Below are 13,026 nucleotides of genomic sequence, written 5' to 3' on the forward strand. Positions count from 1 at the left end.
AAAACAGACACAGAGAGACAGACAGAGGAACAGACACAGGGGAACAGACACAGAGGATCAGACAGAGGAACAGACACAGAGAGATAGACAGAGGAACAGACACAGGGGAACAGACATAGAGAGACAGACAGAGGAACACACACAGACAGACAGACACAGGGGAACAGACACAGAGAGACAGACAGAGGAACAGACACAGACAGACAGACAGACACAGGGGAACAGACACAGACAGACAGACACAGGGGAACAGACAGAGGAACAGACACAGACGGACAGACAGAGGATTAGACACAGGGGAACAGAGACAGAGGATCAGACAGAGGAACAGACACAGGGGAACAGACACAGAGAGACAATCAGAGGAACAGACACAGGGGAACAGACACAGAGGATCAGACAGAGGATCAGACGCAGAGAGATAGACAGAAGAACAGACACAGGGGAACAGACACAGAGAGACAGTCAGAGGAGCAGACACAGAGAGACAGACAGAGGAACAGACACAGAGAGATAGACAAAGGAACAGACACAGGGGAACAGACACAGAGAGACAGACAGAGGAACAGACACAGGGGAACAGACACAGAGAGACAGACAGAGAAACAGACACAGGGGAACAGACACAGAGGATCAGACAGAGGAACAGACACAGGGGAACAGACACAGAGAGATAGACAGAGGAACAGACACAGGGAAACAGACACAGAGACAGACAGAGGAACAGACACAGGGTAAAAGACACAGAGAGATAGACAGAGGAACAGACACAGAGACAGACAGAGGAACAGACACAGGGGAACAGACACAGAGAGATAGACAGAGGAACAGACACAGGGAAACAGACACAGAGAGACAAACAGAGGAACAGACACAGGGGAACAGACACAGAGACAGACAGAGGAACAGACACAGGGGAACAGACACAGAGAGACAGACAGAGGAATACACAGGGGGACAGACACAGAGAGACAGACAGAGGAACAGACAGGGGGACAGACACAGAGAGACAGACAGAGGAACAGACAGGGGAACAGACACAGAGAGACAGACAGAGGAACAGACACAGGGGGACAGACACAGAGAGACAGACAGAGGAACACACAGGGGGACAGACACAGAGAGACAGACAGAGGAACACACAGGGGGACAGACACAGGGACTTGCTGCAGGGAAAATAAAGACATTCTAAAAATCAATTTTTGAACATTTTGAAGGCGGTAAATTTTACATTTTAAATCTTGCATTCAGCCTTGTTTTTGCATCAATACTGCTTCAGCGCGATCGCCCAATTGACAGAAATCCGCTGAAGCGACGGAGTAGTTTGATCCCTGCAGTGCTAACACTTTCTATATTTTTGACTAACAAACATCGAACCTGGACTCTGGGAGCTGAAGTCTGACGTCACTTTCCAGCTTTCCAATTAATTTCAAATGGCTGGCTTGAAAACAAAAACTCAATATGTTTGTCCTTTTCTTAGTGCGCACTTAAAATATTAAATGTAAATTACATGATTGAATTTTTATTTTATTTATTTGTTCAGTGACGTGTGTCCATGTTTTGAAAATAAAAGTTTTTCTGCAAAAGCTTTTTAATTTTAAAATTTTCTTTTTCAGTAGAATTGTGATCACCAGACGCTTCCACAATGAGACGCCGTCTCATAACTTAACTGATCGTTTGTCGCTCTGACACAAGAAGAATGCTTAAATGTTAAATAAGTGACCTCACCTTCATTTTCAAGTTCAGTTAACTGTAAATGTTAAAGCAGCCAGAACATTTTGGTTTTAAAGTTAATTTTTTTTTTTTTTTTTTAACAGTACAGTGTGTCTCAGCTCGCTGGCTCGTCTGTCCTGTCCCACACTGACTCATCCCAGACTGGAGTCCATCATCCTCAGTGGTTCCACACTCTACAGGCCCAGCGCCGGCCAGTGCAGCGAGGACGCAGTAACAGTGACCCGACAGGCGAGAAGATCCTCCAGCAGAACCTGAACCGGGTCAGTTTGAAATCAACTTCAAACATGTTTGTGAGTCACAAATGATCAGATCTGGAATTTTTGTACAGGAATGTTCACATTCAAGCCAAATCTTGTCATCAGAACAATTAATTTTCTTGCTTTTTTAAGAGAACTTGTCAAATAAACCGTGGTGGCCACCAAAGTCTGGCAAAGAAAAATGCTGAATGATAAAGATATGAATCATCTAAGAAGCACTTTATGACATCACAAAGTCCAGCAGCATAAATGAATTCGTATGCAGAAGTAAAATGAGATGCTGCTGGTTAGATTCCACATGGCAGTGGCTGCACTCTCTGAGGTCCAGATACCTGTAATCTTCCAGATCTCAGCAGAAGGATAGACCTACTTCAGGTCTGGTGACATCAGAACTCAGAAGTCCCTGTCCTGTCTGCCTTCACAGTCCGTGCTGTGGCCTCGGTCAGCGATACCAAGGTGAAACTTCACTCAGCAATTGACTGTTGCCCAAGAAGTGACACTCCCCCGGTCATTGGTAGTCTCAGTGCAGCCACTGGCACCGACTGGATCATGGCCATACCGCCCCGGGACCAAGAACCAACGGTCGGATGCACTGTCCCGGGTGCATGAAGAGGAAGCCAAGGCCGAGCTGTCAGACCCCCCAGAGACCATCATCCCCGAGTCCACTGTCGTGGCCACTCTCACCTGGGACGTGGAGAAGACCGTCCGGGAGGCCCTGACACGGAACCCGGACCCAGGAACCGGCCCGAAGAACAAGATGTACGTCCCACCAGAGGCCAGAGCTGCAGTTTTGGACTTCTGCCATGGGTCCAAACTCTCCTGTCATCCCGGAGTGCGCAGGACCATGGCAGTAGTCCAGCAGCGCTTCTGGTGGGCGTCTATGGAAGCCGACGTCCGGGACTACGTCCAGGCCTGCACCACCTGTGCCAGGGGCAAGGCGGACCACAAGAGGACCTCAGGACTCCTCCAACCCCTACCGGTGCCTCATCGCCCCTGGTCCCACATCGGCCTGGACTTTGTCACGGGCCTCCCGCCGTCTCAGGGCCACACCACCATCTTAACGATAGTGGACCGGTTCTCCAAGGCAGCCCACTTCGTGGCCCTCCCAAAGCTCCCTACGGCCCAGGAGACAGCAGACCTCCTGGTCCACCACGTGGTGCGTCTGCATGGGATACCAGCGGACATCGTCTCAGACCGTGGCCCTCAGTTCTCCTCTCAGGTCTGGAGGAGTTTTTGCAAGGAACTGGGGGCCACCGTGAGTCTCTCGTCCAGGTATCACCCTCAGACGAACGGACAGGCAGAGCGGGCCAACCAGGAGTTGGAGCAGGCCCTCCGTTGCGTTACGTCCGTGCACCCGACGGCCTGGAACACCCATCTGGCCTGGATCGAGTACGCCCACAACAGCCAAGTGTCGTCTGCCACCGGCCTCTCCCCGTTCGAGGTGTGTTTGGGGTACCAGCCCCCATTGTTTCCGCTTGTGGAGGGAGAGGTCGGTGTGCCCTCGGTCCAGGCCCACCTCAGGAGGTGCCGCCGGGTGTGGCGGACCGCCCGTTCTGCCCTGTTGAAAGCCCGGATGAGGGCCAAGGCCCATGCAGACCGCCGGCGTTCCTCGGCCCCTGCATACCAGCCTGGGCAGGAGGTATGGTTGTCGACAAAGGACATCCCGCTCCAAGTGGACTCCCATAAACTGAAAGACAGATATATCGGACCCTTTCCCATCACCAAGGTCCTCAGCCCGGCCGCAGTGAAGCTACGGCTGCCAGCTTCACTGCGGATCCATCCTGTTTTTCACGTGTCGCGGATCAAGCCATACCACACCTCACCGCTCTGCACCCCTGGACCTGCACCACCTCCTGCCCGGATCATCGACGGGGAGCCGGCGTGGACCGTGCGTCGGCTCCTGGACGTCCGTCGCAAGGGTCGGGGCTTCCAGTATCTGGTGGACTGGGAAGGGTATGGTCCCGAGGAACGCTCCTGGGTGAAAATGAGCTTCATCCTGGACCCGGCCCTCCTGGCTGACTTCTACGCCCGGCACCCGGATAAACCTGGTCGGGCGCCAGGAGGTGCCCGTTGAGGGGGGGGTCCTGTTGTGTGGGCTGCTGAAGAGGAGGTACTGCTGGCCCACCACCACCAGATGGCGCCCTGCTTGGAGTGCGGGCTCCAAGCACGAGAGGGCGTCGGAGCTGCTGGAGGTGACAGCTGTCATCTATCAACACCAGCTGTCACCCATCACCACCACTACAAAGACCGGACTGCAACTCCACCTCCTCGCCGAGAAATCTTCTACCATACAGGTAATTTTCTCTGCTGACTTAACACATTGAGTAATAATCTGAACTTCTTTGCAGCCGTTTTCCTGTGGTGTTTGCCTTATCTGTGGGTTTGGCGTTTGGTGTGATCAGGGACGGCTTCGCTTCACACCCCAACCAGATAAGTGGTTAGACAGGAGCTGCACGAGTGTGTGACTGGAGGTGGAGGTTCTCCCTCCTTACTGAACACAGACTGTGGGATTACTGAGTGTGCGAACTCACACTCATCCAGAACTGTTTCTGTTTTCTGCCAGCAGTACCGGGTCTGACTGCTGAAGACAGTGGCCACCTGGGGCGCAGGGCTTGGCGGCTCCGGTGTTCTTCAGGTCCGTTGGTGGTGAGGCTTGTGTGGGATCCGGCTGTTCTCGCACCGGACGTCTCCTATCTTCGAGCCTGCCACCTTTTTGTCGGATTGATATAGCGCATATTTGTATCTGTCTGTATTACGTTGTGCACCTTCACAACATTAAATTGTTACTTTTTGGCTATTCCATTGTCCCTTCATTAACACCCCCTGTTGTGGGTCCGTGTCACGACACTTCCCCAACAGTTATTCAGTAAAGGTTTAAGACACCATGATAGAACAAGGCAAAGGAAATGTGACCCGGCCCGGAGGAAGCCCGGGGCCCCCATCTGGAGCCAGGCCTGGATGTAGGGTCTGTCAGCGAGTGCCTGGTGGCTGGGCTTGCCACAGAGCCCAGTCAGGCACAGCCTGAAAAGGCAACGTGGACCTTCCATCTCTACCCTGTGGGCTCACCAACCGCAGGGGGGGCCGCTGATGTCGAGTGTGCTGTCCCATGGGCAGCAGTGAAAGTCGAGGTCCACGACTGACCGGACCTGGACGGCAGGGGCTAGCTCTGGGGGTGTGGAACGTCACCTTGCTGTGGGGGAAGGAGTTGGAGCTTGTGCGGGAGGTGAAGCGATACCAGTTAGTTCTGGTGGGCCTCTCCTCCATGCACAGCCTCAGCTCCAGAACCACTCTCCTTGATAGGTGTTGGACCTTATTCTTCTCTGGAATTGCCCAGGGTGTGAGGCACCGGGCATGTGTGGAGATACTCACAGGTCCCCGGTTGAGCAACGCTACGTTGGAGTTGACCCTGGTAGATGAGAGGGTCACCTCCCTGCGTCTTTGGGTGGCAGGGGGGGCTGACTGTTGTTTGTGGGTATACACACGAACAGCAGTTTGGAGTATTCGGCCTTCTTGGAGTCCCTGAATGGGGCTCCAGTGGGGGACTCTATTGTTCTGCTGGGGGACTTCAATGCACACATGGGCAATGACAGAGACACCTGGAGAGGCATGATTGGGAGGAATGGCCTCCCCGAAATAAACCTGAACGGACGTTTGTTATTGGACTTCTGTGCTAATCACGGACTGTCCATAATGAAAACTATGTTTGAACATAAAAATGTTCATAAGTGTACATGGTACCAGAGCACCCTAGGCCGAAGGTCAATGATCAATTTTGTGATTGTATCTTCTGATCTCAGGCTGTATGTTCTGGACACTCAGGTGGAGAGATTGGCAGAGCTGTCAACTGATCACCATCTGGTGGTGAGTTGGATCAGAGGGTGGAGGAGGAATTTGGACAGACTTGGTAACCCCAAAAGGATAGTGCAGGTGAACTGGGAATGTCTGGAGGTGCCCACTGTCCGACAGATCTTCAACTCACACCTCCGGCGGAGCTTTCCTAGCATCCCTGTGGAGGTTGGGGGCATTGAACCAGAATGGGCAATGTTCAAAGCTTCCATTGCCAAAGCTGCAGTGGGGATCTTTAGCCTGAAGATCTTAGGTCCCTCAAGGGGTGGCAACCCTCAAACACCGTGATGGGCACTGGTGGTCAGGGAAGACGTCCGACTGAAGAAGGAGTCCTTCCGGGATATGTTATTTTGGAGGACTCCGGAGGCAGTTGCAAGGTACCAACAGGCCCGAAGGGCAGCAGCCTCTGCTGTGGGGGAGTCAAAGCAGCGGGTGTGGGAGGAGTTCAGAGCAACCATGGAGAAGGATTTTCGGTCAGCACCAAGGTGCTTCTGGTGGACCGTGAGGCACCTCAGGAGGGGAAAACGGGGAATCATCCAAGCTGTCTAAAGTAAGGATGGGACTCTGGTGACCTCAACGGAGGATGTAATCCCCCACCAGAAGAAACACTTTGAGGAACTCCTGCGCCAGACTGGAGTGCCCTCTATAGTTGGGGCAGAGCTGGAAGCTGATGGAGGATTCTCATCATTTTCCCTGGTGGAAGTCACTGAGGTAGTCAAACAGCTACACAGTGGAAAGGTTCCAGGGGTTGATGAGATCTGTCCAGAAATGCTGAAGGCTCTGGGTGTGGAGGGATTGTCTTGGATGAGACGTTTCTTCAACATTGCGCTGACGTCTGGGATAGTGCCTAAGGAGTGGCAAACTGGGGTGGTGGTCCCTATATGTAAAAAGGGGGACCAGAGAGTGTGTGCCAACTACAGGTGCATCACACTAGTCAGCCTCCCTGGTAAAGTCTACTCCAGGGTGCTGGAATAGAGGTTTCAGCTGATAGTTGAACCTCTGACTGAAGAGGAACAATGCGGGTTCCACCCTGGTTGTAGAACAAATGACCAGCTTTTCACTCTATCATGGATCCTGGAGGGGGCCTGGGAGTATGCTCATCCAGTCTACATGTGTTTTCTGGACTTGGAGAAGGCGTATGATCAGGTACCCTGGGAGATACTGTGGGAGGTGCTGTGGGAGTATGGAGTGACGGGGCCCCTTCTCAGGGCCATCCAATCTCTGTAATCACAAAGCGAGAGCTGTGATCAGGTGCTCAGCAGTAAGTCAGACTCGTTTCTGGTGGGGGTTGGCCTCCGCCTGGGCTGCACCTTGTCACCATTCCTGTATGTGATATTCATGGACAGGATATCAAAGTGTAGTCGGGGGGTGGAAGGTTTCCAGTTTGATTGGCTCAGGGTCTCATCACTGCTTTTTGCAGATGATGTGGTCCTGTTGGCTTCATCCACCGGTGACCTCCAACACTCACTGGATTGGCTCGCAGCCGAGTGTGAAGCAGGTGGGATAAGGATCAGTGCCTCTAAATCTGAGGCCATAGTTCTAAGCAGGAAACTGATGGATTGCCTACTCCGGGGAGGGAATGCAATCTTGCCCCAAGTGAAGAAGTTCAAGTACCTTGGGGTCTTGTTCATGAGTGAGGGGACAATGGAGCATGAGATTGTCCGGAGAATTGGTGCAGCAGGGGCGGTGTTGCATTCGCTCTACCGTACTGTTGTTGCTGTGTTGAGCAGGCAGTTACTGTCGTGCGGCTCTCTCCAAACATTCAAGACTGCTCTTCTCCAAGTTTTCCAGCACACGTCACCAGGGCGTGAGGCGTGAGCCTTTGTTTTTACTGTGGGCGCACTGGACATGTGGTCACTGAGTGTCAATCCAGGGGTGCCCTCGCGCAGTCACGACCGGTACTGCGGGTGAGTCAGAATTCCATTTCTTCTGTAACTCCTCAAAATGTGATTATGGCCAGGTTTATCTCAGAGTATTCTTCCTGTGCCGTGCCGGTGTTTATTGAGTCTGGCTCAGATGCTAATTTGTTGCAATCTTCTCTTGCCAGGTCCCTGCATCTTAAATTATACCATCTCCCACATCCTCTGGTGATGCATGCCGTGGATGGCCGTGAGCTCAGTCGTATCACTCACCGCACTGAGTCAGTCCGGCTGATTATTGCAGAAAATCACTCTGAGACGATGTTTTCACGTATTCGATAAAATGACTCATTTGGCTATTTTGGGGCACCCCAGGTTAAAGATGCATTGCCCACAGTTAAATTGGTCTGAAGGACAAATTAGTTCCTGGGGACCCGCCTGTGCGGGTTGGTGGTTAATCAGTTCTGCTAAAATGGTCTTAACGTCTAATCCCTATCTCACCGGGGTTCCTTTGTGTTATCATGACCTCACAGAGGTTTTTAGTAAAATCAAGGCTAAATCGCTACCTCTGCATTGTGCTTACGGTTGTGCCATTGAGCTACTTCCCGGTACCAGTCCTCCTCGAGGAAAACTGTTTTCTCTGTCTGCCCCTGAATGCATCGCTATGAATGAGTATATCCAGGAATCGTTAGAAGCAGGTTTGATTTGACCCTTGTCTTCACCCGCAGGGTTGGGGTTCTTCTTCGTGGAAAAGAAAGACAAGTTGATCCGCTCATGGATAGATTATCGCGGCCTTAATGATGTTACTGTCAAGAACCGTTACCCCCTGCCTCTCATCACCACTGCGTTTGAACTACTATACCAAGCTTGACTTACATAATGCATACCATTTAGTGCTAACAGGCTTGAAGGGTTGGATGCAAATGCAAAATGCAGAAGTACAGCTCAGTGGTGAAACACCGTTTACTGGAAGAACAGGCTGGGGTCGGTACACACATAGGCAGTCCAAACAAAGCAACAGGATCAAAAACATCAGGCAAAGAGTATGGTTGAAATACAAGCAGGTAGTCGTCACAAACCGATGAGGCAAACAAAGCAAGGCAGGAACACAAATACTGAGCTGGTAAGAAGGCACAAGGTGCATCAAACTGGTGAAGGACAGAGTCAAACCGTGAAGCTTATAAAGCACCCAAGTGATTAACTGCAACTCAGAACAGGTGTGTTGAGAAACTCCCAGAACCGGGGTGTGGCCAGACAGACGGAGACACCCACCACCAAGAACCAAGAGAAGAAGGCAATAAACAGCAGGACAGTGTAAACCCAAGCAGAAAAATAGAAAAAGAGACAGACAGGACACAGAAACCACCCCACAACCCAGGAGCCTGACAGTACACCCCCCCCCCCCCAAGGGCCGACCCCAATGGCCCAGGATCAGAGGGGTGAATAAGACACAACGGTGTAGATCGGACCAGTTTAAGCTGGCTGTCGTGAAAGGTAGGATGGACTTTCATAGACCTGGGAACAGCTAGATGGACAGAGACTGGATTAACGATCTTAGCTATCGGAAACGGACCATCAAACCTGGGAGCCATCTTACAAGGAACACCACGCAGAGGCGGGTGTCGTGTGGACAACCAGGCCCACTGTCCCAGAGTGTAGGAAGGTGCTGCGGACCGTCTGTGATCCGCCGCCACTTTATAGCTTTCAGAGGATCACAACAGGGTGCCCCGGGCCTGCTCCCAGGTCCATTGGCACCGCATTATAAGGCTTAGTGCAGAAGGAACAGGTGAGTGAAAATCTGTGGAGGGGAAAAGAGAAGGTTGATGACCAAAGACAACGTGGAACGGAGAGAAGCCAGAGGCTGCAGTAGGCAAGCAGTTGTGAGCAAGTTCGATCCAGGGTAGCTGGGTGGACCAGGAGGGGGGAAATTGGGAAGACAAAATTTGGAGACCCTTCTCTAACTCCTGATTAAGGTGTTCAGCCTGACCATTGGCCTGAGGGTGAAAACGTGAGGTGAGACTAGACGTGACCCCGAGAAGTCGACAGAATTCCCTCCAGAAATGAGAAACAAACTGGGGACCCCGGCCAGAGACTATGTCTTGAGGTAACCCATGTAGCTTGAAAACATGCACCAACAAGGCTTCTGCAGTTTCCTTAGAGGACGGGAGTTTTGGCAATGGTATGAAATCTACCATTTTGGACAAATGATCTACAACCATCATGATCACAGAGTGGCCCTTAGAGGGCGGTAAACTAGACACAAAGTCCACGGAGAATGGGTAAGGGCAAAAGAGCACCTGCGGGTGGACATGTAGCGGTCTTATACATCGCACAAACAGAACAAGCATTCACATATTCTTTCACATCAGATAATATTTTTGAACTGTTGTGATAGTATATACATTGCCCTCTGAGCGTTCAGATGGCACCAATGAATGACTTCCTCCCTTAGTGAGGTCGGAACAAATAACTTGCCGTTAGGACAGTCGGGGGGGGGGGGGGGGGGGCAATATTTCCCAGGACAGACCTAACCTTTGATTTGATGCTCCAGGTTAGCGCAGACACAAAACATTTGTCAGGCAGAATTGGCTCGGGAGCGGAATTAGAGTCAGTGTGTTGTGAAAGTGTAGTGACACGGACCCACAACAGGGGGCGCAAATGAACGGTCAATAGATGAGCCAAAAAGTAACAATTTAATGTTGTGAAATGTGCACAACGAATATACAGACAATCTCAGAATATGATTACAGTCAAATTACAAAGGTGACGTGTGGGCAGGCTCGAGGATAGAAGACGTCTGTCCTGAGAAGGGCCGGAACCACACGATTTCTGCCACCACCGAACCTGGTGAATACTGGAGCCGCCAAGTCCCGAATTCCCAGGTGATCACCGTCTCCGACTGTTGGATCTGGTACTGCTGGCGAGAACAAAGACAGTCAAGTGTGGGTGTGTGTACACCCAGTAACAACAACGGTGGGAATGCCACCTCCACCTCTCACTCAATATGTGATGAGTACCGCAGTGATTCCTCAGGGGAAAAGAGTGCCGTCCTGCACTCACTCAGCTTCCACAGAAAGAGGAACCGGTACTCCTGCAAACACTCACAATATACAGATATATTGTAACACAAAATGGCTGAGGATATTACCTTCAATGAAGTACGATATCTCGGCGATGAGGTGGAGATGACGTCTGGGTTTTATGGAGTGAGGTGATGAAGAATGAGTGACAGCTGTCAGGAAGTAATGAGTAACAGCTGTCACTCCCGGCTGTGTCTGTGGCGGCAGCGCCCTCTCGTGCCTGAAGCCCGCACTTCAGGCAGGGCGCCCTCTGGTGGTGGGCCAGCAGTACCTCCTCTTCTGGCGGCCCACACAACACAGTGGAGTCATCTAACCGGGAGATCGCGTCAGGCTTGCCATTCTTTGATCTTGAACGATATGATAAAATTAAACTGAACCAGCTGAAAAAGATGGCCCACCTAGCCTGACGCACATTTAAATGTTTGGCGGTGCGGAGATACACCAGATTGTTGTGGTCTGTCCAGACCAAAAAAGTCAACTGTGCCCCCTCCAACCAGTACCACCACTCCTCCAAGGCAACTTTTACCACCAGCAGTTTGCAATCACCAGTGCCGTAGCTGCGCTCACCGGCAGTGATTTTTTTTTATAGGAAGGCGCATGGGTGTAACTTGTTATCGCCGGACCCTGTTTGAGGAAAGCACTGCCCCCAATACCAACATCAGATGCATCGATGTCAACCACGAACTGCTGGGCGGGGTCAGGAAGGAGCAACACGGGGCTGTTGTAAAATGATTCTTTAGGTTCCTGAATGCCTCATCGCACGCCGGGGTCCATACAAACGGACAAAGCGAGGAAGTGACATTATGTAACAGAGCTGTGATTGTACTGAAATTGCGGTTGAACTTGCGATAAAAGTTGGCGAAGCCCAGGAACTGTTGAATGTCTTTGTGACCTTTCGTAACCGCCCATTCACAGACCACGACTACTTTAGCTGGGTCCATCTGCATTATCACATTTATCATTTATCACATTCTGAGATGAGAGGATAATTGAGTTTTGATTCACCCGCACTACCGCTCTTGGCCGCACTGGGGCAGCCCTGACTGGGCAATGTAAAAGCACATGACCAGGTTGACCACAGTAGTAACACAGTCCCTCCACATGGCGGCGCTCCTTCTCTTCATTGGTGAGACGGGCCCTCTCCACCTGCATGGGCTCCTCAGTGGAAGTGGAGGGGAGGAAGCTCTGATGACCAGAAGTAGGCGGCCGGTCCAACGTGATACTGTGGTGATGGCGATCCCAACGAGGGTGCTCCGACAGGCGACGGTCGGTGCGGATGGCCAGGGTTATGAGGTCATCTAGGTCTTCAGGCAGATCCACTGCAATGAGCTGGCTCCTGATGCTTTTGTTCAATCCTTGGAAAAATACGTCTTGGAGTGCTGCAGGGTTCCACTCGCTCTTTGCGGCCAAAATGCAGAAGTCAATCGCGTAATCAGCCGCTCTGCGATTGCCTTGCTTCAGCCTCATCAACTCACACGCCGCCTCATGCCCAGGAGAGGAGCGCTGGAAAACCTGCTGAAGGGATTTGGTGAAGGCTGCCAGGGAGGAGCAAGATGGTGAGTCTCGGCTCCATTCAGTCGTGGCCCAGGCTACCACCTGACGGGTAAGGTGAGTGATGACAAATGCTATCTTCGACCATTCGGTCGGAAACATTGGTGTCATCAATTCAAAATGCAGTTTGCATTGTGTGATAAAGGGTTTGACATCCCCTGATTCACCAGAAAAACATTCAGGGCGTGAAAGTTGATTGCAGACCTCTAGTACTGGAATGGGAGCCAGTGGGGCAGCTGACAATCCTGGAAGTGCTGTGGCTATGGGAGTCATGCTGGTCATAGCCTGTTGTTTTATGGCAATAAGTAGCTGCTCCATTTGAGCACTTACTGAGTCCATGAACGTATCTTGTCATTCGGCTAGCGCACTGAGCCCAGAGTTCAGAGCGGCAAGTCGGTCCTCCTGTTGCGCTAATTGTTGGCTGTGGTGGTGTACCGCCCACTGGAACAAATCTGTGTCTGCTGCATCCATAGTTGGCCAGTTCGATCTAACAGGCTCGAAGGGTTGGACGCAAATGCAAAATGCAGAAGTACAGCTCAGTGTTGAAACGTTTACTGGAAGAACAGGCATTTGTTTATCTGGATGATATTCTGATTTTTTTTCCCCAGATGAAGAAACTCACATGCGGCATGTCCGCTCAGTTCTGGAGACGCTGTTACGCAATCATCTATTTGTAAAAGCTGAAAAGTGTGAATATCA

The 13,026-nt window shown here is 51.5% G+C and overlaps 1 protein-coding gene across 1 annotated transcript in view; it reads left to right on the plus strand.

Annotated features, from left to right (window-relative positions):
• cdk15 (cyclin-dependent kinase 15) overlaps positions 1-13,026 on the plus strand; it is an 86,720-nt gene that overhangs the window by 28,220 nt on the left and 45,474 nt on the right. Inside the window, exon 2 of the mRNA XM_034182243.1 lies at positions 1,818-1,994. Coding sequence (XP_034038134.1) covers positions 1,818-1,994 — 177 coding nt within the window. The remainder of the gene's footprint in view (positions 1-1,817; positions 1,995-13,026) is intronic.

Source organism: Thalassophryne amazonica, chromosome 1 (genome assembly GCF_902500255.1).
Source record: "Thalassophryne amazonica chromosome 1, fThaAma1.1, whole genome shotgun sequence".
In the NCBI taxonomy this organism is placed as follows: domain Eukaryota; kingdom Metazoa; phylum Chordata; class Actinopteri; order Batrachoidiformes; family Batrachoididae; genus Thalassophryne; species Thalassophryne amazonica.